General features: G+C 37.5%; 3 protein-coding genes across 5 annotated transcripts; 1 reads left to right on the top strand and 2 right to left on the bottom strand.

Moving 5' to 3' along the window:
• Positions 1 to 337: 337 nt before the first annotated feature.
• LOC306887179 (complement C1r-A subcomponent-like) lies at positions 338 to 5,911 on the bottom strand. The gene is made up of 11 exons (XM_079444740.1): positions 5,754 to 5,911; positions 5,342 to 5,543; positions 4,877 to 5,051; positions 3,735 to 3,869; positions 3,336 to 3,538; positions 2,707 to 2,854; positions 2,450 to 2,568; positions 2,038 to 2,116; positions 1,814 to 1,948; positions 1,652 to 1,726; positions 338 to 1,525 (listed from the first exon to the last, which is right to left on the bottom strand). The coding sequence occupies exons 1-11, from the start codon at positions 5,786 to 5,788 to the stop codon at positions 762 to 764; spliced, it is 2,070 nt and encodes a 689-aa protein (XP_079300866.1). The 5' UTR covers positions 5,789 to 5,911; the 3' UTR covers positions 338 to 761.
• Positions 5,912 to 6,409: 498 nt separating this feature from the next.
• On the bottom strand, positions 6,410 to 14,254 carry LOC306887527 (complement C1s subcomponent-like). 3 transcript variants are annotated; one of them, XM_079445316.1, is made up of 13 exons: positions 14,106 to 14,254; positions 13,336 to 13,483; positions 11,443 to 11,636; positions 10,924 to 11,122; positions 10,113 to 10,293; positions 9,869 to 9,991; positions 9,144 to 9,337; positions 8,896 to 9,043; positions 8,582 to 8,697; positions 8,023 to 8,098; positions 7,604 to 7,729; positions 7,426 to 7,509; positions 6,410 to 7,327 (listed from the first exon to the last, which is right to left on the bottom strand). In XM_079445316.1, the coding sequence occupies exons 3-13, from the start codon at positions 11,505 to 11,507 to the stop codon at positions 6,582 to 6,584; spliced, it is 2,058 nt and encodes a 685-aa protein (XP_079301442.1). In that variant the 5' UTR covers positions 11,508 to 11,636; positions 13,336 to 13,483; positions 14,106 to 14,254; the 3' UTR covers positions 6,410 to 6,581. The 3 variants fall into 3 exon arrangements, with proteins under 3 accessions (XP_079301442.1, XP_079301441.1, XP_079301443.1); XM_079445315.1 differs by lacking the exon at positions 14,106 to 14,254 and adding an exon at positions 13,661 to 13,791; XM_079445317.1 differs by lacking the exons at positions 13,336 to 13,483; positions 14,106 to 14,254 and having other exon boundaries at positions 10,924 to 11,087; positions 11,443 to 11,518.
• LOC306887528 (tumor necrosis factor receptor superfamily member 3-like) lies at positions 13,831 to 24,219 on the top strand. The gene is made up of 8 exons (XM_079445318.1): positions 13,831 to 14,267; positions 16,084 to 16,209; positions 16,299 to 16,454; positions 17,692 to 17,785; positions 18,446 to 18,522; positions 18,668 to 18,784; positions 19,775 to 19,873; positions 23,087 to 24,219. The coding sequence occupies exons 1-8, from the start codon at positions 14,234 to 14,236 to the stop codon at positions 23,254 to 23,256; spliced, it is 873 nt and encodes a 290-aa protein (XP_079301444.1). The 5' UTR covers positions 13,831 to 14,233; the 3' UTR covers positions 23,257 to 24,219.
• The last annotated feature ends 1,045 nt before the right edge of the window (positions 24,220 to 25,264 follow it).

A 25,264-nucleotide genomic window follows, 5' to 3' on the forward strand; every position in this document is an offset into this window, starting at 1 on the left:
GAACCGGAGCTGATCGCGGCCGCTTGAGTCAATGCTTGTTTCCGGTTTATACCAGCAAGTTTCTGAACCTTCCCAGAAGCAACTCTCCAAGGCGTTTATACAGTGATCTGTCATGCCACATCAAAGACTGTCAAAACGCCATTTATTTGAATATATGTATGCGTACCGAACCGAAAGACGTGTACCCTTACACACTAATAGCCTATATACAGTGAAGTGATGGGTGTACTCGAAATTTGTGCACTGCATTTAACCCATCCAAGTGCACACACACAGTAGTGCACACACACAGTGAATGCACACCCAGAGTTATATATATAAATAGAAATGGCCAATGAGAGGTTTATTTATTTTTTTTATTGTCTAACAGGGGACAGCATTTGCATATTGTACACTACATTACATTAGTATATTACCGTCATTCATTGGGCTGCAGGAGGTGGTGGTGTGAAAACATTAATTACACACAATATGGATAAGAGTTTATCTGACATGTATAGCATATAAGAATTACTTGCTTTGATGATGATTGATGATTGCTCAGGTCATTTATTTTTTAACTCTTCAGAGGGAGATAAAATTTCGAGATAATCCTCTTTGCTTAATTTTGAAACATTTATACAAATTGGACAAGACAAACAGGCAAAATAGGCTTATTTTAATCTAAATCTTTCTTACAATTATGCACATAATTGAAACTAATCTCAGATATGCCTACCACTTGAAATGAATTAATAACCTCTCATGTTGCACACCGGATGTTAATTATATGCCATTGTTTCTTCAATCCAGCCCAGGTAGTTCTGCACTTTAGTGTAGTAAGCTTTAGAAACATCGCCACATTTTACTGGACCCCATGACACAATGCCCCTCACCTCGTATGGCTTGTCTTCAGTTCCATAGCCCAACATGGGGAAGAATAGAGGGCCCCCACTGTCACCTTGACAACTGTCAACACGTTTAACCTCATCTCCAGCACAGAACATGTTATTAGTGACAGGCACATCCCCGAAAACACACTGTTCAGAAGAATATTCCCGAATATGCCCATAGCGTAAAATTTCACTTGTTAAGCCCTCCTCAAACCCTCCAAAGCCTGATATTGTACCCATTTTGCCCTCCATTACAGGTTCATGTGTTTTGTTTGGCAGACACACTGGCCTGATGTTTGGACCGAGTGGCACCCTGGCAGACATTTTGATCAGTGCAATGTCATTATCATAGTTTGTTTGATGACCACCCACAGGAACTTTCTGATAATTTGGGTGAATTACAATCTTCTCTGCCTCCATAGTGATTGGTTTTTCATCCCGAGTTTTAATTATTCCACCAAGCCAAGTCATGTTGGTGCTTTCAAGTCCATCTACCACATGAGCAGCTGTAAGAGCCCAGTAATCACTGATCAGAGATGCACCACCTCTGGTTTGTGTCTTATGGAAAAGCTGCCAGGGAATCTCTCCTGGTCTGGCTGGCTTCCCACCAAAGACTCTGCCACCAACACGGACATCTATGTTCTTTCCACACACTAAAAAAATGTAAAAAAAGAAAAAAAAAGAAAAAAAATATGAACAAATATGTAACGTAAAATAAAGTTAAATAACAATATATAAAATATCTATTTAGCTGTCTGTTGTCAAGCCACAATTATTACCAGGATAACAAGAAGGAATAATATCATTGTTGTTGACTTCTGTCCATTTTCGGTCTACTGCACACTCGTATGTTACTACATAAATGAAAGAAAGAAAGCAAGGAATTAGATCATGATTCATCAATCACAAAGAATAAAGGTGAGTTTTGTATGGTATTTGACCTTTAGAAGTATCCTTAAATCTGTAGTATGGCTCATTGCAGCTATACTCTATGACCGAAAGATATTCATTGTTTTCTCCACTGACAAACTCAAAGTCTCCATTCAACAGCAGCTTTGGAGCTCCACAGTCAATAACTGTAATGTGGACAATACATAGAAATGAAATGATGAATGGATGCAATGTAGCCAAATGCAAAATCAGGTGTATATATGTATTTACTCACTCTTGCACTCTGGCAATGTCAAATGCCATTGTCCATTACTCTGACATATGGACTTAAAACTTGAAATCTCTTTCTCTCCCTTAAAGACGGCAAAGGAAAATGCTTCATTAAGTCGCCACCATATTCTCTAAAGGAACCCCTGTGTTTAATCACCAATGCATTCTTAGGCCATTCACACAAAATGCATTTTTGCATTGATTTTGGATTGATGTTTAACCATTGCAGTCACATATTGCATCTCGCAAAAGAAACAGCGTTCAAAAAATGTGGTGTCCAAGTTAAAGTTCAACTTTTAAAAAATTTATCTCTAGACCATTTTATCCCCACACTGCCCTGTTGAACCACAAAAACACTTTGTGTGAATGGCCCATTATGGTTCTTGCTTTACTATCAGCATTATTATAAACCTCACCATCATTAACTTGTATCCTGGATTACAGCGTACATGAACGTAGTCTCTGTACAAGTACTGGGCAAATTTCGGAGTGACTGTTCCATTGCCGATGCTGCCTGGATGTGGACACTGTACCCCTGTAAAAAGAGGATTTTTAATATTACTGTTCAGGTATCTACTGACCACCCCCCTCAAAGAAATATACAAAAATATATTTTTGTATGTTATATATATATAGTATATATATATATACATATATATATATATATTCTCACTCTGTGTTGTGTAACGTAAGCTCCACCCCTGGCTCTGTCCATATCCATCGGTGTGATACTCCAGCTGGACAAAGTGAGAGCCCGTGTTCAGGACTCCAGGGCTTTTTCCTCCACAGTACTTTTGGGGCTCTTTTCCTTGGACAGACACCTGAGAAAGAATGAAAAGCAGCACAGAAATAAACCTAAAAATGAATACATTTGAAGATACAGTGCCCTCCACTAGAATTGACACCCTTGGTTACAGATAAAAATTGTAAACCTGACTGCCTATAAGAAATCTTATAATGGGCCGTGGCTGGATCTTCTACTAGGACAACGATCCAAAACAAACATCAAAATCAACACAAAAATGTGTCACTGAGCACAAAATGAAGCTTCTGCCATGGCCGTCACAGTTCCCTGACCTGAACCCTGTAGAAAATGAGTGGGGTGAACTGAAGAGAAGAAGAACCAACATGGAGCTGGGAATCCGAAGTATATGGAGTGACTCTGTATGAAGGAATGTTCTCTGATCTCTTGTCAGGTGTTCTCTAACCTCATCAGGCATTATAGGAGAAAACCACTTTTGCTCATATTTACCAAGGGTGCAGTGGAGGGCACTGTAGATAGACATTTATAGCAAAGCATACTTGCAGCCAGTGGAAGAGGCAGGACTCTCCTTGACTGTAGACCTGCTCTATGTGGAAGTTCTGGCTGAAGTTAAGAGTAATCATAAAGCCTGGCTGCACAGAGATGGTGTAGATGCAGTCCAGATCAAGCGGGGACATGTCTGGGAAACCAGGACTCGAGATGGTCCCCTCTAATTCACTGTGCACCCCACCTCCACACTCCACTAACACAGGGAGGAAACACACACCACTACAGGTTATCATTCTTTTCACTTGTATGTAACCTATGATAGTATACTATGATAGTTTTTGCTAACATTTTGTTGATATTTTGAATTAGCTTTTATTTATAATCAACATAAACTGTGTGTTGGAAATATAAAGATCACAGCACCTGGGTTTTTATTAATAAACACTCACAGACGCAGGTGCGTTGGTCAGGCCGTAACGTGTAACCGTGGTAACAGGCACACAGGTAGGAGCCAAGGGTGTTGAGGCATATCTGTGAACATGGTGGACCATTTTCCATACTGGAAGAGGAGCACTCATCTATGTCTAAGGGAACAGGTAAAAGAGCATTAAAATATATATTACTACAGCACTTAATTATTTAATTATGTTTAATTAAATAACATCATACGACACAATAAACAGTACTGCTGTTCCAATATTCAGCATATTGCTTTTATACAACAGTTAAATAAACAATAAATAAATATTTATCAACTTCAATTTTAGATACAATATTTTTGACCAGTTAGTGTGCCTAGTTTTGTTACGTCAATGAAAATAGTTCCAAACAAAGCCAATGAATAACTGATTCCGAGTCACAGAGCAACACACCATAGTGGAATCATGTTTTAAATAAAACGGTTGAGCGAATGATTCAATGACTTGCTTATAAAGACAGTCACTTGTCTGCACCAACTATGGTGTATCGATGTATACAGTTTATTGAGTAGATAGTATCAGTTTCCATCCAAAAGTTGTGAATTTGTCTTATTGAATTTAACTTCAGAACATTGAACAAACAATTGTGAATAAAGCACATTTTCCATTTTACGTGTCCAAGAGAAGAAAACGGTCGCTTCCTGTGAAATTGGCACAAAATATATACACTGAAAGTAGAAGTTGCTGCAACTGGTAAAGCCACTGTGGTTCTTCATTCCTACATAATAATTTAGTAGCACCTCAGATGTGCGATGTTTGGGAATGCAGTTTATTCAGTTTTGTGCATATCTTCTTATAGGATTAAAAAAAAAATATCATAACTGCGTGCCTTAGCATTTCTAGTCAGTGTTTTTTCCCCTCTGTATCCCAAAAATGGATGGAAAAACAGCTACAGTCACTGGAAATTCCCCACTTTTAATACACAAACAGGCCTGGGATGCACAAACACAGGCAAGTGGAGTGATACACTACACTCTTGGAACACCACTCAAAGCCAATCAAATTCTAGAACTGCTGTGTAAAAGAGCTGTTTTACGTCCTTATAGAATATTAGGAGAAGTAACCATACTACTACACTGTTTTGTTTGCAATATGCTTCAAACCTGACTCACCAACAGCCTGGTAGAATGCAGTGAATCCCAAGTATGACTCATGATTTGAGTCATCTGTTACAAAAACCAGCTGCAGACGATTACCAGGAGCCAAGATCGGCTTGTCTCCTGGATGAAACTTGTCTGTGAAATTCCGGCCACAAAACTTCCCCAGAACCATCTTATCAGACACAACCTGCACGTAAAAAAACAAAACAAATCACATGTGCTAATGTATTACAAAATACATAGGCCTTGCTAAATAAATGTCTTACAAAGCCAAATGATTGTAGTCACAATAACATTTCAAACCTAATTTATATGTAGTGCATGAAGTATGACTTTTTTGCTGTTATTCCCCAACAAAACACAATATACAACAAAGTACGAGGTATGGACTGTGCAACTCAAATGAGTTCACAGCACTCGAGCATTGTGTATTAAGACATCCACATGACACAAGTTCTAAGATGAAGCATCACTAACAGTGACAGAATCGTAGTAACAGTCTGGAGAGAACTCAATGTCTAGGTGATTGAATGTCAGCTGGATCTGGTAGCCTTGCGGCACCTCCAGGTCCCATTGTTTCTGGAGATTTGCTGGATATGGTTGAGGGTACTGTGGAGAAGACACCTCCCCAAACATGGCCGGCTCACACTCGCACACATTCACACATGCCCACAGCAGGCTGAATCAGTGTTTCAGTAGAAAACAGAAAAAGATAAATATCAATCGTGTTGTTGGAATAATTCAGTTAATATACTAAATACACGTTATAACATTATTACAAAGCGTTGACATCCACCAATGATTGTTATTAAAGTAATCACACAATTTACATTCTATTTTGTAATACTGTATATGCAAATGTGAAGAATGAAATCTAAAAACATCTTACCAGATTATTAGATGTACTCTGTCCATAACAAACATGCAGATATAGCCGTTTGACTAAACTGTGAATGCAGTCATGAGGTTTTCTTGCGATAAAGAGTATGTGGTTAACAATCACATATGAGAGAACAAGAGTCTAAAAGTCATCAAAAAAGGTAAACTTGTTTGGTTTGGCTATGGCAGAAGAAAGAGAGAGAGAGATGTGACTACTTTTCCCGTAAACCATGCGTTTTCAACCTGTTTACTCAAACAGTAAGGGTTAAAGTCTACAGAGATCGTTTTCATGCATCTTTTCTTTACAGATTTTTGGATGTTTCCAGTCTTGTGAGATAAAAAGAAGGTGTTTCTAAAACAGTTTTGAGTAAATAAAACATAATTTATTGGATGCAACAGAGGTAGAAATCCTTTAAAAGTCACAACAAAGTCAGGTTTGTTTGATTTGGCTGAAGAGGAATAGTAATCTGGAACACTAATCTTGCACCACTGCTAGGTATGAAAAACATATGGAAAAAAAAAGAGAGATATGGCAGGCTGGGCAGCCTGTGGGCACTTTACCTCCTGAATTACCTATGAAATTAATGTAATGGTATAACATTGGACAAAAAAAGGTCTTGCCAGAACATTTTTTGTAAAATAGGAAATTAGAGGCTGAAATTCTTTACTTGTGAAAACTGTTTTATTGGTGAGTATAAAACAACTTGATATAAGTTTCAAAATTCTGAATTATTAATGGAAATAGCAGATGCACATATACATTGATCAGATACAGCAGAGAGTAACTTTAATGGTGTGTCTTACAATTAACAATTGGAGTTTTTGGTGATTTGTGATGTTAGTTGTTTTCCATGGTTTCCTTGATCCAATCCAGGTAGTTTTGGACTTTAGTATATAAGCCCTTAAATCTTTTATCCCCACAGTCAGGAGGACCCCATGATACAATGCCTGTAAGACGATAGGGTTTGTCTGGAGACCCATAGCCCAGAACAGGAGAAAACAAAGGACCTCCGCTGTCACCCTTACAACTGTCTACTTGGTTTCCTCCAGCACAGATCATGTTATCGGTGACAGGCAAACCCAGTGAATCACATTTATCGAGTGGATATATCTGGACAGGTGCATGAAGCAGATTTCTACTCATTCCTTCTTCATTATATCTTCCAAAACCTGAGATTGTGGCTTCTGCCGTAGGTTCATCTGTTTTGTTTGGTAGACACACAGGCCTGATGTTTGGACCTAGAGGCACCCTTTTAGACATTTTGATGAGTGCAATGTCATTATCGTAGTTTGTTTGTTTTTCACTTACTCTTTTATATTTTGGATGAATGATTATTTTTTCTATCTCTATAGTGACTGTTTTTTTGTCCTGACCATGAACTATTCCACCTAACCAATTCATGGTGTTTGTTTCAAATCCATCCACTACGTGAGCTGCTGTAAGAGCCCAATAATCACTGATCAGAGATGCACCACCTCGGGGTTTTGACCTGTGGACTAGCTGCCAGGGAATTTGTCCCAGATTGGCTGGCTTCCCACCAAAAACTCTGCCACCAAAAGAGGCATCTATATTCATTCCACACACTAAAGGAGAGAGAGAGAAAAATATGAAATATATGAAAAAGAGATATGAAAAATACAGTATATCTGGGTTTATAGGTGTATTCAGAATGACTGAGTACCTGGTTCACATTTAGGCAAATGTTCAGTTAATTTTTGACCACTCACAGACTCCCAGTTACCCTCAGCATTACAGGTAAAATTACCTGATGAAAGCGAAGATAGTGAAAAATAGATAACTAATTAGTATTGTGTTAAGAATTATGTCAAAGTAGTTCACATAAACCATACACTTCTCACCATTTTTATCCAGTTGATAATATTCATTTGCACATTTAAGACTGATCTGGTTCAGATAAGTTGTTGGAGGATCTTCATCTGATAGCTTCATTAATTCAGGAAGCTCTGGAAAGCCGCAATCCACAGCTAAAGAAGAAAACAAGAAGTATTTTTTTTTAATGACACGTGAACATTTTTCAGCTTCACACATTTTCTTGGCACTGTATCCACCATGCACCAAATTGTATGCCACAAGTTTGTGCTAAGTTTTGTGAGCTTGTAACATCACATCATGTCATTTACTGTATATAAGGAGAACAGTAGTGAAAACAGCCCATTTAATTAATTAAAAATGATTGATTTCTTCCTATGTATATCTTAAAACACAACAACGTTCACAAATCAAGACAAGAAGGCATTATAAGAAGAAATTTTCTCACGTTCACAGGGAATAACAGGACTCCACTGTCCATTCTTCTGGCATGTGGCCTCATACTCAACCTCAGCTGATACATTCTATGGAACATTTCATGCTAAATGTGAGTTTCAATGATTAAAAAAAGGTTTGACTTATAAACTACAGTATAAAGTACATGCTGGTATATAATGCTGACTGATATCAGCAAAAACTCAGCATACTATCCAAATTTTAAATAACATATTTATTTAAATTAATTTCATAATATAATAACATTCTAATTATTATTATTATTAAATTCAATTATATTTATTTATCTACTAATCAATTTTATATTAATAAAATGAGTTACTAATTTATACTAATAAAATATTTATTATAATAAAATATAATTTATACTAAAAAAATTGGTTAGTAATTTATAATAACAAAAATATACTACTTTACTAATACATTTTATATTGTCAATTTTAACTGAAATTTAAAAATACATGATCTAAAATGTTTCTCAGCAAACCCGTAACTTAAATCTGTGGCCCTTCAGCCTGAGAAGGTAAAATCAATCAGGTTGAAATACATACTGATTTCAGTACATATCCTTTGTCACATTTCACTGTAACTTTGTCGCCTGTGGAATATTCCGAATGCTGTGGGTCCAGACTAGATTTTGGTGTCACAGGTCCAGTACATTTCATCGCTGTCGGAAAGCAAATAAACAACAACATAACATGTTAGGAAACAATTCTCAGCACTTTTCAATCAACAATCAATATTCAGATCAGTGATCCTTCAAATGAGTTTTTCAATGGCAGATTCTCAGATCATGTGGTCCCACCAAACCTGAACATGTAGTATATTGTTGTTTAGTTTTAAAGACAGGGGGCAACAGGCACACCTCTTGTTTGGTAATAGAGGCTAAACCCTCGGTTTGCTCCTTTATGGTCTGTCCTGAAGATAATCTCAACACGTTGAGACCCTGTGAGCAGGGACGAAGGAACATCCCTTTCACAAAATGACTCAACGTCACCAGAGAGTGTTTTTATCTAGGAGGAATGTATATGGAAAGAGAGAGGAGGTCAATGAGGAGAAATATAAATAGAAAAACAAGACTGGTTCAAATATTGTACTAAACATGTTGCATACAGTTAATGAGTCGATGCACTCTCCATTCTCTTTCTTCTCCACATCAAACACCCCCGTGAACGTCAGCTCAAACTGCAGACCTTCTTCTACGGCCAGAATGTAAGAACACACAGAGTTTTCTGGGTATGGCCCAGGCCACTCAGGTGACATCAACACACCTTCTTGCGAGCCTGTGCGATCTTCACTGCAGCTAACTGACACAAAGAGAGAAAATAAAACTGTCAGACACTGTCTTGATTCATACTGTATAAACACTAACAGGATGAACAATCACATTATTATTATAATTGCATGCTGCAGTCATGTCATTTGCCATGTTAAATGCTCAAGTTCTTGGATTCAGGCTGGCTTTCAATGTTTTAATCATTCATCACTTAGAAAAATTAATTCTGAAAGTGATTCCAACAATATAGTTTCTCTGTGGAACTTAAACTTAATAGTTATAGTCTATGGTGTGAATGGCCCTTTAGTCTTGTTGCTATGCTGATTGTTTAGCAAATTTTAGTCTTTTTCTTAGTGGAAGCATTTACAAATTATGAAATTATTTTAATTCAAATTAATATTTAATGTCCAATTAAATGTGCTAAGTAGCTATGTAAAATGCGGAATAATAAAACATGCTTATTTATTTGTAATAATGACTGGCTGGCTGCATTCCTTACATAATTAATGGAACTAAATCAACACGACAGCCAAAATACGTGTCTCAAAATCTCATTCATTACCTTGGCAGGTGTGCTTATCAGAGTCAAGGATGTAACCTGGTCTGCAGAAACAGCGATAACCTCCAATGTAGTTATTGCAGAGTTGGGTGCACTCATTTTCAGGGTCCATACACTCATTAACATCTAAAAATCAGAAAGATTTGAGGTTAAAACTCAGATCAGCAATAACTGATAACACTCTCAGCGACCCACAAATAATCTCATATTGCCCTGTAGTCAATGTATTACTCATCATATTTCTCACCCTGTATAGTGTAAAAGCCTCGAAATCCAGTGTGTCTCTGAGTGTTCGAGTAGTCTGCAAGAAATGAAACAGAGAGACAACCACCAGGGGAAGAGTGGAGGAAAGGGTTGACAGACACCTGCAGCTCCTTCACGGACTTGCGTCCACATAGAGTGAAAAGAAGCATCTCATCTGCAAATAACTGCAGAAAAATAGTTGTCACTTACAAATACACAAATCTAAATAATCTATGTCAAATATACACTGTAGTAGATCTTTTCACACAAACTCTCTCTTTAAAGGAACAATTCACCCCGAAATGAAAATTGGCTGAAAATTTACTCACCCTCAGGCCATCCAAGATGTAGGTGAGTTTGTTTTTTAATCAGAACTGATTTGGAAAAATCTAGCATTGTATCTCTTGTTCACCTTTGATGCTTTTTTTCACTAGGCGAAGCAATATTATGGATTATGGAGTATTTTGTCCAGAAGCAACAATATAAAATTAAAATGCTTTAATGATAGAATTGTTTCATACAATCCTGTAGCTTTTTGCTTCACAAGATTTTAATTGATGGGCTGGATTCGTGTTGATTACTTGTGGATTATTGCAGTGTTTTCATCAGTTTATTGAACTCTCATTCTGACGGCACCTATTCACTACAGAGGTGAAAAAGTGATGTAATGCTAAATTTCTCCAAATCTGCTCCAATGAAGAAACAAACTCATCTATATTTTGGATGGCCTTTTCATTTTTGGGTAAACTATTCCTTTTAACATAAAACTGCACTTCTAAGTCCACAAAAATACAATTTGCATTTTGTACACACACCTTCAAGGCGTCGTCCTCGCACTCAAAGCTTTCTTCTAGGTCCAAATGTATGAGAGTGAGTGTGATTTTGTGTCCGGTCGGAGCACACTTTTTCCAAGCCAGGTTGGAATGGGGGTCATACCCTCGTGGATGTCCAGGTGACTGCACCCATCCAGCCAATGACACTGACCCACACACGGGAAAGAGAAGGACAATAACACTGGACAGAAGGGGAAAAGTCAGGAAAATCGTAACAGAAAACAAGGGAGAAAATAGTAGGGAAAAAAGTAGTATAGTAGAAAAGACAGGGATAAGCATAAAGAAAAGGAAGCATGCAGTAGATAGATAGATAGATAGATAGATAGATAGATAGATAGATAGATAGATAGATAGATAGATAGATAGATAGATAGATAGATAGATAGATAGATAGATAGATAGATAGATAGATAGATAGATAGATAGATAGATAGATGATCAAACTTATACATGCAATATTTTGTTAGAGGAAAAATACTATGTAGAGAAATACATACATACCAAAAAACGATCATGATGAGAAGTGTTAAAACACTTTCACTTTCATGCTCTGTGTGCATCATCATGTCCAGCCCTCTTTTCCCCTAAAACAGTCAACATACTTCAACTGAATGTTTCCCAACATCTGTCAGTGGGCGTTCACCTTGAACTGATGTGAACTGGAGGGGGAACATGTAGTGACTGCTCCAGACAGACTGTTGTGGGGATATACATCATATTAACATTAATTATCCATTCATTTAAAGCATATTCAGTTATTCAAATACATAAGATTATTATGTACACTGGCCCAAAGAAGTATATTGGATTTTTCATTGTAATTTGAGTTCACAATTTAAAATAAATAAATAAAAGTCAATGTCTTTACTAATACGAACACTATTTCAGTTAACTGACGACTTGTGCATATGAGCCAGAAACACTTTGGCTACAGTACAACACTGAATGGATACACTGTGACCGGACAGAGAGGAAGTACGCCGCCTGGTGTCACAAATGAAAAAGAGAGAGAGTGAGGGGTGGAGACATAAAACAGGAAGAGAAAATGAGTCAAATATTGATCAAATGGGAAATGGAGAGACTGAGAGTGAGAGACAAGAGCAGATTTATAGGGTAAAGAGAGAGATGGGGGCACGGAGGAAGACGAGGTTATCGACACTATATTTTTTTGGGATGTTTTCCAACAACTATTTAATTTACCATAATAACCACACACAAAAAAGGTCAAACAATGTCATTATAAAATGTTGCATTGTTTTCTGATAAGTCATTTTACAGCAGTTTGCTAGTATACTATGCACAATACATTGGTGTATAGAGCTGTTTAGTTATATCTGTGATTTGCTGTTGTGTAGTTTTAGTAAATATGTAGATTTAAATTTGATATTTTCTCAAATGCAACTGTACATATACCAATTACATGACCATTGGCAATAAATTCCACAAATTATGCTATATTACCAATAACTCAGTCTCATATATTTACCAACAAATGAGCTATAAGTCACCAGACAAAGGAAGTAAAACAGAAAGCTTTGTTTAATACAAAACTAAGGAAGTAAAATTGTTCACTATAACAGTGTAGGCCATGATTCCTACTTCTGTTGTTGTTGCGAACCAGACGTTTTGCCTTTTATTTTTTAGCTGGGGTCCAGGGACTAGAAAGTGGACTCTAAAATAAAATAAAATCCTTGAATTTGACATTACTCACAAATTTAATCTCCTTTCTAAAGGCTCTTTAAAAATCATGAGCTAAATCACAATTATTGTATTGTTTTGGCAGCCATTGTTTTATGTTTCTAACTTGTGGGTAGAAAAATTATACAGAGTTAACTTATTAAAAAAGTAAATATTGCATAGATCCCATGCTACACAGGTATGTATATATATATATATATATATATATATATATATATATATATATATATATATATATAAATAAATATATACAGTTTTAGGAAGGGTTCCTATTTGGGGTTCCATGCCAATAAAAAGGTTGAAAACCCTACAGTATGCAGTATACCTCAGATAACGTAACCATTCAAATATAGTGGATCTTTATAACACCAGTAGTTCTTATGAATATGCTTAGGTAACAGATTAGATGAGTTTGTTTACATCACAAGGGTGATTAAAACACCTAAATGTATACAGTATGTTTTTGTTTAGTGTCTGTTCCAACGATAGCATACTTTATCTTCGCTATATGTTGGTTATGAGGAAAGACCTTTTTTTTATAAACTATTGAATCAAATAATACATACTGACATGTAGAGGGTTCTGTGCTCCAGACAGCACTCACATCAGAAATTACAGTAAAGATATGAAACTACAGTGTTAACAGTTCTGACCAAATGAGGAAAAGAGTAGGAACAAACGCACACACATTCTCACCGTGATGGTATTGCAGTGTCTTCCACAAAGCAGTCTGTGGGTTTTGAAGTCAGACCTCACTTTTTTCTGATATTTAGGTCACACTGTGTGATTCAGAGCAGGTAGAAACAGATATTTGCAGATACATTTTGCTAAAAATTTCCTGTCCCTATTCAGAAAGAAATAAAAGTTATAATATCATTCAGAAATCTTATTAAAACTAAATAAAAGTTTAAGCATAAAACACTTCATGGCATTAGCTTTTGCTAACATAGGCTAATAAACTTCCTCACTTGTACAGTTGATGTAAAACCTAGTTTTAAAGAAATGCCTCATTATTCCAAACCTTTGGCAGCCCAGCAGTGATTGAAGCAGCTGTTTTAATGGATGTCTTGAATTATGTTGACAGCTGTAATCTAATCACACAATAATTTCTCAATAAACTGAGGTCTCATGTTGACACTATTGTCTTTGTGTGCCTCAGGGGTTTATTGCTGCATGAACAGGAAGGAAGGCAAGCTCAAGTGCAGAAGGTGGATAGAGGTAGCGGGGCTTTCCAGCACAGAGGGCAGAAAAAGAGTAACAGAGGGGGTTACGAGTGGGTGACGTAAAAAGATACAGAAAGGAAAGAAAAAAAAATTATTCCCCTACCTGCAGCGGATGAACTGAGACACCCCACAAAAAAACAGAGCAAGCAAGCGTGACAGACAGACAGAAAGAAAAGAGAAGACGACAACTGACGAAATAGCTCGGGCCAGCATGACCGAATAATCATCAATTCCTTAACTTACGTGAACGGATCAAGACATCACTTCCATAACTGGTGTTAAGGGGTGTACAAGTCAACAGAGTTTATATGACTGCACAAAACTGCTCACACTGAAAGGACCGACTCGAGAAAACACTGAACGAAGCCAAGATGGGAGATCTGAAATGCGACAAATGTCCAAAAGGTGGGATTTCTATGGGCCTACTGCATCAATACTGTAAAACAGCTGATTTAAAAAGTTATGGGAAGTTATCCATCTCTGTTAGAATCTTTTTACATATAATATAGTGGGAATGTTTGTTGTTTTAATATTAGAATCTATTACAGTGTTTAATGTATTGTTTCACTTTCAGCAGTTCACAAACCATTGTGTGAGAATAAACGATCCAGATTGATCTTCTGCTTTTTATTACTGCTGTTTTTACAGCGACATGATTTGAAGTTCGTTTACATTCAATTCTCCTGTGTTTTGTGCTAATTTAGAGACATAGCTTGCCATTCAGTTGACTGTAAGGCACAGGGTAATATTTTTACTCATCACATTGTTTTTATCTACGTGAAATCTGCCCACTATAGACTCTGGCATACTCAGGAAATCCTGTACTGTAACACTGCTAACAACTGAGTTTTTCATGGTTCCTGGAATTTACGCATAATATAAAACAGGACATTCTGTATCAGTTTGAAATAATGACATATAAGGTGGACTAATATGTATATGTATTCACCACATTTTATAACAAAACAGCATTTAATCAATGAAAGATAGCTCAGGGGCACCTTTCTAGCAAAATATTTTTAAAACTGTATAATTGAAATGAAGCTAAAAGGCATTTGAACACTTTCTGGCTATATAGACTTTAGAGGAGGATGTTCATAGTTAATGTGTTATTCGGGTAAAACATTTGTGTGAACTTGAGGAGAACTGGCTTCTACTGTACATGCATGAAAAATGATCATTTGAGAAGTATCTTTTGCAGTTACCACTTGGTTTGATGTTTTTTTTTTTTTTATCTACTGCGATGAAATCCATACAATATATATAGGCCTATATAAAAAATAATAATAACTAAAATTAAAAAAAATTATATTCTGTCAACAATGACTCACCCTCATTTTGTTCCAAAGAAGTATGAAGTTCTGAAGAAAACATTTTGAATAATGCTTTATTGTGCTTTTACCAAGGAAAGCCATCGTTTTCAACCACACCGAATACCAATTTATAGGCAAACAAACACTTTTCTTGTCTGCAGTGTTTTACAGTGACATGATTTGAAGTAAATTTACATTCAGTTTGTCTTGCGTTCTGTGGTAATTTAGTGACACTTATCAAATTATCATGCAGGTAAACAAAAACAACAAAAAAAATGAGAAATTTTTAAGAATCGTGTGTGTGTGTATATTTATATATTTATTTATTTATGTATGGTTGTAGGCTAAAATTTGTAGGTCTTTTTACGTTTTACAAATGACTATTTTTGTGTGCTTTTAAATACGTTCTTTGACAACGTACCCTTCTAATGAACAGGTTTGACTACTTTAGTAATTTCTATGTGTACAAATCTTAATGTTTAAGCATATAATGATATTCTAGGGAATTGCAAGTCATTGGTAGTTGGTGATAAGTTTTTGGCTCGAGGTCTGCATTTAAAATCAGTGTTCAGCTGGGATCAGGACTTGGCTTCCACGTTCTTCCACACTGACTCAATCAGTCATTTCTTTTTTAACCTTGCCTTATACACAGAGGCACTGTCATGTTATAATAAAAAAGGGTCCTGTCTAAACTGTTGCTATAAAATTAGAAGCACACAATTCCTTAGAACATCATTATATGCTTAAACATCAAGATTTGTACTCTTGGAAATTACTAAAGTAGTTAAACCTGTTTATTAGAAGGGGGTGTCCCAATATTTTTGGCAATATAGTGTAGGTCATAAATACTACATTTTTTGTTTGCTTGTGGAGTCTTGTGCAAAAACTGAGCTCTCTTTCTTTCTCAGGAAAATATATGTTTGCCAGCTGCAATGCCACATCGAATACAGTGTGTAAAACCTGCCCACGGCGTACATTTATTGAACAGGAAAACAATCTGAGCCAGTGTCAAGCCTGCAGGGAATGCTCCAGCAGTAATTTCATTTTCACTCACTCTGGTTTTTATTACTAATAATACCACATGTCTTTTTCAACAAGTAATGTTTGGATATGTGTGTGACAGCCAGCAACATGGAGATGGTAAAGGAGTGTGAGGAAGACAAAAACACGGAGTGCAGGTGTAAGCCGGGATACTACTGTACACACATAAGTGAATCCCACTGCGATAACTGCAGTCCGGTCTACACGTGTCCTCCAGGAAAAGGAGTTGCTTTTCGTCGTAAGTAATCAACATTTGGTTTTCAAAATGTTTGATGTCTTAAAGTATCTCTGAATATGACAATCCTTGAAATATTTTAAATTGAAATATAAAGAAATCTACTTGTTTAAGTCTCAGTTATACTGTGAAAAATGAAACTATTATAAATAAATATATCATATAATCAGTTTTGGGGAGTAACATGTAACAGCGTTACGTAATTTAATTACAAAATAAATGTAACCGTAATCTGTTAGTTACTGAGAAAAAATGTGTCATTAAATTACAGTTACTTTTGAAATTGTTAACAATTACAAAGGAAGTTACATCTGAATAGTTTCTCACACACAGATTTCTTTCCCAAACTGCATTGACTGCATTGAGTGTTATGATTTTAAATCTGATTTCAACCTCAGAATGATCTCAAAGGAAAAAGAGGTGTTAAAATCTGATTTTGTGGTGGCTGATCTTTGAAATTAAATTATTATAATCTTAATTCAAGTGATGAAGGATTTTGAAAAAAAATCTGACAGTAATCAGTTTTGACTACTACTCTAAAGTTAACCATTCCTGGTTTAAATGGTTGAAAATTATTAATAGTTGAAAACATTTGTTAGAAATTGTAAAAAGTAATCAAATGTTATCATTTAAATAGGGTAACTTGTAATCTGTAACCTATTACATTTCCATATAACACTGGATATAATATATAAATATGAGGTCAATTTGTAGGCCAATCGAAAGGCTAATTTGTCATGGGTCCTTTAGGAATTTCCAATAAATAAATAAAATGCATTACTTGCAGAGACTCTCACGTTTGGTGCATTAATATTACAGAGTCATACCTCAAACGTGACTTTTGAAATTACTGGGCCAAGCACCTAAACTAAAGATACTTGTAGTCTTTATTTAGCGGCTTGTTAGCAAAGTACATTTTAAAACAAAACTGCCACACACTTTCTTTAATCCATCTACATGTCCTTCAAGATGTTTTAATACGCTGGTTCAAAGACTATGGGAAGGGAAAATGAAACTAACTTAACTCAATCATGTCATGAACTATGTGAGCATAACACTACACTTTGCCACAAAATCCTGAGTGACATGTATTGACAAGTCAAAAAATAATCAGTTGAGTTTCCGTGGAAGCATGAATATACCTGTTAGACGATCTGCAATGGTCTGAACTGCTTCCATAGACTGTTTAGAGTGGAATATGTGGCAGATGGACTGCTGAATAACTGAAGCTGTGTTGCAGACACGTTCCAGAAAAACACTGTGTGCAGTCCCTGCCCAGAGGGAACCTACAGCGATGTGGACGACTATGTTTCCAGTTGCAAAAATTATACAAGGTGAGAGTTAGTGTTATACGTTGACAGTATACTGTAGCAGTTTCACAACTGACAGAGTGACAGACTGACTTCTCACAAATTCACAGAATCCCCCCACACAGTGTATAAATAACTAAAACGTCCTTTAAATTGAGATGATCTCTTACAAAACCATCACAAGCTTCTGACTCACATTAATTATTTCCAAGTTACACAACCAAAGATGTATTGTCTTCTGCTTAACTTTTGCTCTACAAGGTACATCTTTTTAGACCCATAATGCCCTTTCTTATCCACCACTATCTGACTTAAACAAAAGACAGAGGAGGAATGCAAAGCTTTTATGTATAACCATTACAGGTTTTACGTAAACGTGTCTATATGTCATTCTCCTACACGAAATAAGACCGCATTAATTTGCTTCCATTCAATAAAAGTGTAGACATACAATGTGTGGGAGAGTGGGTGGGTATCGCTTCCTTTCTCAAACTCTCTGTGACATACCCATACATATTTCTTTCCTTTTTTTTCTACACGCACACATACAATACATACACACATACAAAAACTAATATTATACACATACATCATAGTTTCCATGTAATTTTCTTTAGCTCAACAGAACTAAAACGTGACACAGTTTCCATTTTGAAATCATTTTCCTCATCTGTCATTTTACAGTTGTGATGATTTGGGTCGACATCTGAAGGTTCCTGGGACCAGCCAATCAGATGTTGTGTGTGGACCATTTAAAGCATGTAAGTCTCTATACCACTACTGGAAAAACTCTTATTTTATAGGAAATGTCACCATGTTCAATCTGTGTGTATAAATGAGTTGGAAAAAAAATCTTCCTACCAGACCTGGATAATGGGTAAACTCACTATTTCTCCTTTATTTCAGCTTGTTCTTGGATGTTACCTGCAAGTCTGTGGGCAGGGATTGTAATTACTGCCCTGGTTATATTTCTGATCCTGTTTATAATTTATTGGCGAAACAAACGCCAGTCAAAAACATTAGGTGAGTAAGTGTAGTATATAAGTAAGTGTACTGTAACATATTACATCCCATCTCACTCATTAAACATGTGCGCACACATGTATTTTCACAAAGAGATCATGATTTATAAATAATTTCACACCTAATATGTATTCTGCATTTACAATCAATTTTGACAGCACATATTTATAGAGCGAGAAGATTATAAATAAATCCGGGAATCATCAACATAGATATAAAATATTAAATATGAAAACACTTATATAAGACTGAATCATGTTCTTAGAGATTGGTCACAAGCATTTCTGCCGAGGTCAAACAAGTTGACTTCATATCAGATTTGTAGGTTGTAGTTCTAGATTGACTGTAACTGTCCTTGATGATGGGCGAGCAGAATTTTGCTCTGACGTACATAAAAGGGTCATTTAGCAGTAACGCATGTTTGATTGATGGGAAACCGAAACCAATCTCTGTCATTAATACTGCTAACATAGATGCATATGCCTATCTATTCCCACACGTACAATGTCTAATGCAGGTCACTGAGTGATAAACTACTCTTTTGATATTTAAGATTATACATCTGCTGCTGTCACTGATTTCCAGCATCAGTGAGGATGTACATGAAGTGCTATGTTGTAGGCTTTATCAATAGCTTTCTGCTTAGTGCACAAGATGCTTAAGATTAACTGTTGCTGGTAAACCACATCCTTTCATTTCTACATACAAGCTCGCAGACATGTATCAGTGTGGTGTACAAACTGCACAACAAAGTCTGTTAAAAATAATCAGACATCTGATGACTGCTGGAAGTAAAATACAGACTACTGTAAATGACATCCATCTCTCTCTCATAAACATCTGTGGAATTTTCTACATTAAGAACAAAATAAATATCAAATAAATCATTCAAATGTATGTGTTGAATGCAAATCTAAAGAACATTAAAAATATAAAACATATATATATATATATATAATACAGGTCATAACTGACATTTTGTGTTCTCAGAGATTTCTTTAAGCCACATCTCGCCAGTGCTTCCTCCAGACATCCTGAAATACCCTGCAGACTGTGATGTGGAGAAGTGTCAGCAATGCACACATTTAGGTAAAATGTTTAACTAGATATGTGTAAATGTAGCTCCAAGCAGTTCAGTTTGGATTCTTTTCAATTCAATAACTGTGTAAAGTTCATCAATTATGAAACAAGTTCAATTCATCTCAACTAAAAACAGTAGTGTCATTATTCAGCTCAGTGTTGATTCAATTCAGTCGATGTTGCTTCTGAAAGCATCTCTAATATTTCTAAAACTGTGACCTGGAAATCTTTCAGATAACTTCACACAGCATTTTAGAATCTCACCAAACATTCCTACAGTACACATTAAATAGAGTCAGGAGAGTTTCGAAATAAGCCTTACCGTATTTTGTGATGACTTCAACTATGGCTTTGCGTCACTGTGTAAATTATTACGAAGTTTCCTTTGACCTCTTCTGATCTTATCAACTCGCAGATGAAGTTTAAAAACCACATACATGTTGTCTTTTAATGCATGCCAATTAACCAAATAGGTTTAGCTGTTTTGGCCTCCCACGACTCCCACACTTTCCTCCTGCATTTAATTTGCAGCGGGCGATAAAGTCTTTGATGTCTCTGCCAAACATGGGGTCTGAATCGCATACTGTTGTAAAACCAGTCATATCGTGACAACAGGTAGAAGTTACGGTTTGTACAGTAATCAGCTTTTCTGGTTTAATCTCAAAAGATGCATTTACAAGAAACTGTTTACACCTAACCTGGACAATTCATGATATTTAAAGAGTTTTAATGCTTTTGAAACAGAAACGCTAAAACAGACCAGAATATCATCTGATTTAAAATGCAGTAAACAGTAAAATATTGAAACATGTTAGAATTTAACTTTTCTATTTGAATATATTTGAATAAAGCAATAAGCCCCAAGAAGCCTTGGTTTACAGTGAATTTATAACAACCCCCTTAGCTTTTATAAATTCACTGTAAACCATGGCTTCACAGGGCTTATTGCTTTTATAAAACGGTTATTCCGTATATGTAGTAAGGTTTCACAAAATAAAACAGAGCAATAAAGTGCAATGATACAAAGACTATAGAATACCCTGTTAAAGTAGCCTTAAAGGTGTTACGTGTAGTGGTTGTAGACGAATAGGAGAATTTATTAACGGTATCAACACACTTTACATAAATAAACTTAATCCAAGACAAAGACTGAGGGAGAACTGAGGACTTATAAAGAACAGGGAACAAAGGAGCAAACAAGATAATTAACACAAAACAGGTGAATAGGATGAATGATTAACTAAACTAGGACAGGAACTAATGAGGACAACCGGAAACAAAACCAAATAAGGGCAACAGGAAACTAAGCAGAAACCAAACCGTGACAGATATTGCCTACCTCCCGGAAGGTGCGTCCCGCACTGTAACAGTCACATCGGGCAGGGGGGGTGGGCACCCTGGAGGCTGGAGCAGGGCCAGGACAGGGAGGAGACAAGGGAAGCCTCCATGGTGGATCAGGAGACTCGGGAGGCCATGGCGGGACTGGAGACTCGGGAGGCCATGGCGGATCAGGAGACTCGGGAGGCCATGGCGGGACTGGAGACTCGGGAGGCCATGGCAGGACTGGGAGCTTGGACGGACATGGCGGATCAGGGAGATTGGACGGCCATGGCGGGACTGGGAGCTTGGACGGACATGGCGGATCAGGGAGCTTGGACAGCCATGGCGGATCCGGGAGCTTGGATGGCCATGATGGATCAGGGAGCTTCCCAGGAAGTTCCCCTCTGGGAGCCATTGAGGAGGAGCGGGCTCTGTGGGGCGCTCTGGAGGAGCGGGCACTTGAGGGCTCTCTGGAGGAGCGGGCACTCGGGGGCACTCGGACAGCGTGGTCACTCGGGGGCGCTCGGACAGCGCGGAGCTGGACGGAACCAGCGGAGACGCAGGAGAGCTGGACGGGACCAGCGGAGCCGCAGGAGAGCTGGACGGGACCACAGGAGAGCTGGATGGGACCAGCGGAGACGCAGGAGAGCACTTGCGAGGAGCAGGCACTGGAGGGCACTTGCGAGGAGCAGGCACTGGAGGGCACTTGCGAGGAGCAGGCACTGGAGGGCACTTGCGAGGAGCAGGCACTAGAGGGCACTTGCGAGGAGCAGGCACTAGAGGGCCCTTGCGAGGAGCAGGCACTTGCGAGGAGCTGGCACTGGAGGGCTTGCCATATTCCCGGACGGGGGGCTTGCCATATTCTCGGAAGGTGGGCTTGCCATATTCTCGGAAGGCGGGCTAGGCTTGGCCACGAACGGCGGGCTTTGTTTCCCCGCGAACGGCGGGCTTTGTTTCCCCGCGAACGGTGGCGGCATGGGCTTCACCGCGGATGGCGGGCTGGAGCGAGCTGCGGTCGGCGGGTTGGTTCTGGATCGGGACAGGACACTCTCCAGACACCGGAGGATCCCTTCCACGGGGCTATGGAAATTAGCCCCAATCCAGAACAAGGAGTTCAGCGTGGTGTCGTCCAGCCCCGTCCAGACGGCGATCATGCTGAACTCCCACGCAAACTCTGGCAGCAGTAGATCTCGGCGGGCCAGAGCGATCAGCCAACTCCATATTGCAGTATCGGTCTTGGATTCTGTTACGTGTAGTGGTTGTAGACAAACGCACGACGAAGGAGTAGACGAATAGGAGAATTTATTAACGGCATCAACACACTTTACATAGATAAGCTTAATCCAAGACAAAGACTGAGGGAGAATTGAGGACTTCTAAAGAACAGGGAACAAACAAGATAATTAACACAAAACAGGTGAATAGGATGAATGATTAACTAAACTAGGACAGGAACTAATGAGGACAACCGGAAACAAAACTAAATAAGGGCAACAGGAAACTAAGCAGAAACCAAACCGTGACAAAAGGGACTTTGAATGATATTAATAAAAACATTATTCTTCCACCAAACAATGTAGTTCTTTAGAAACAGATGTGGTTCCAACAAAGTGGTTCTCGAGCAACACACAAATGTAAACAAAGGTATGTTTGTAGAGAACAGCTTCGAACTTGGCAATCAGAATCAAGGACCGGAACTATCCGTTTTATAAAATATTTATTATAAAATTATAAAATTCCTATGATTGCAATGCTGAATTGTCAGCAGATATTACTTCTGAATATATGTGAATGTTATTCATCTTATGTTATTAAAAAGTTTAAATATGTTTTGATCAATAAGGACACATTATTGAGATGTTCGTTCACTGATTGATGATTTTCTTTTTTCTTTTTCCTCAGTTGGAAAGTACTCAGACATGGACAGCTGCATACAGAGTGATGGATTTTTGCCAACGCTGACAGTGTCAGAGAAATACAGGCCCTCTGTTGCCGCAAATAGATATACAGACAGCATCACATCCCACTCGAACTATCAGTCGGAGCCGCAGGAGTCTGAATGGAACGATTAACTTTGGCTCAATATCTACTGTATAGAGTGGTTTTATCTACCAGCGTAGAAGCTTTACTTCTGTTCTGGTAGAATTTGTAAATAAGTAGATTTTATTTTTTTACAGAAAAAGAAAAATTATTGAATAAACATTTTACAAAACCTATATGTATGAAAACATAAACGGATACTGCAGTTTCACATTATGTTCTCTCTTGTAGTAATAACAATATATTGTCTTCATTTTTCCAGATGTTCCATTTCATTTAAATAAACAATTGATATTTGAATAATCCTTTGACTGTGTATAAAAGCAAAGGGGTGAAGATTGTCATTGTGTCATACCAGGTCTTACCAGAAGATGTCACAACTGACACCGTAGACTTTTCTTTACAGACCTGTTGGTCCGAGTTAGCAAAATATTACGTTTCCAAGTCCATTATCGCCCCTTAGAGGAAAAATTAGGAAATTGTATAAAAGGAAGGTGTTTCATTTTTTACTGTCTTATTGAAATGTATCAAGGTTTCATATAATAACGTTCACTTTTCATTTATTTTTTTGTTAATGTTCTGGAAAGCAGTCTTTTGTGCTCACCTATACTGCATTTAGTCGATTAAAATGGAGAAATATTATTACAATTTAAAGTAACATTTCTATTTGAACACATTTTTAAATGTAATTTATCTCTGCCTGCGTCCCAATGTGCACACTATCCATCCTAAATTCTATGTGATATTAGTAATTTTCAATATTATTTAGGGCAGATACATTGGGAAGCAGTGTCTTGAAAGCCATTACTCCAGTCTTCAGTGTCACATGATTCTTAGGAAATTGTTCTAATATTTGGTGCTCAAGAAACATTTTAATAATGTTATAAATGTTAAAAACAGGTGTGATGCTTATTTTTATTATCTATTGTGGAAAGTATGATCAGATTTTTTTGATGAATAGAAATTTTAAAAAAAAATCAAAAATGATCTTTGTCACTTTTGATCAATTTAATGCATACTTGCTAAATAAAATTATTAATTTAAAAGAAAAATCTTACTAAGCCCACACTTTGAACAGTTGTGTGGATAGATAGATAGATTTATTTGAACAGTGAGAGACAGAACAAAAAAAAATCCATAAAAATGCATTTAAAAAAAGTTATCAATTGATTTGCATTTTAATGAGTGAAATAAGTATTTGACCCCTTCGCAAAACATGACTTAGTACTTGGTGGCAAAACCCTTGTTGGCAATCACAGAGGTCAGATGATTCTTGTAGTTGGCCACCAGGTTTGCACACATTTCAGGAGATATTTTGTCACACTCCTCTTTGCAGATCCTCTCCCAGTCATTAAGGTTTCAAGGCTTGAAACCTTAAATTGACAACTCGAACCTTCAGCTCCCTCCACAGATTTTCTATGGGATTAAGGTCTGGAGACTGGCTAGGCCACTCCAGGACCTTAATGTGCTTCTTCTTGAGCCACTCCTTTCTTGCCTTGGCCGTGTGTTTTGGGTCATTGTCATGCTGGAATACCCATCCACGACCCATTTTCAATGCCCTGGCTTGCTTCAATGTGCTGACCCTGACGGTACATGGCCCCGTCCATCGTCCCTTTGATGCAGTGCTGTTGTCCTGTCCCCTTAGCAGAAAAACACCCCCAAAGCATGTTTCCACCTCCATGTTTGACGGTGGGGATGGTGTTCTTGGGGTCATAGGCAGCATTCCTCCTCCTCCAAATACGGTGAGTTGAGTTGATGCCGATGCCAAAGAGCTGGATTTTGGTCTCATTTAACCACAACACTTTCACCCAGTTCTCCTCTGAATCATTGGCAAACTTCAGGCCTGTACACGTGCTTTCTTGAGCAGGGGGACCTTGCAGGCGCTGCAGGAATTCAGTCCTTCACGGCGTAGTGTGTTACCAATTGTTTTCTTTGTGACTATGGTCCAGCTGCCTTGAGATCATTGACAAGATCCTCCCGTGTAGTACTGGGCTGATTCCTCACCTTTCTCATGATCATTGAAACTCCACGAGGTGAGAT

Source organism: Barbus barbus (assembly GCF_936440315.1).
Source record: "Barbus barbus genome assembly, chromosome: 21".
Taxonomy (NCBI): Eukaryota; Metazoa; Chordata; class Actinopteri; order Cypriniformes; family Cyprinidae; genus Barbus; species Barbus barbus.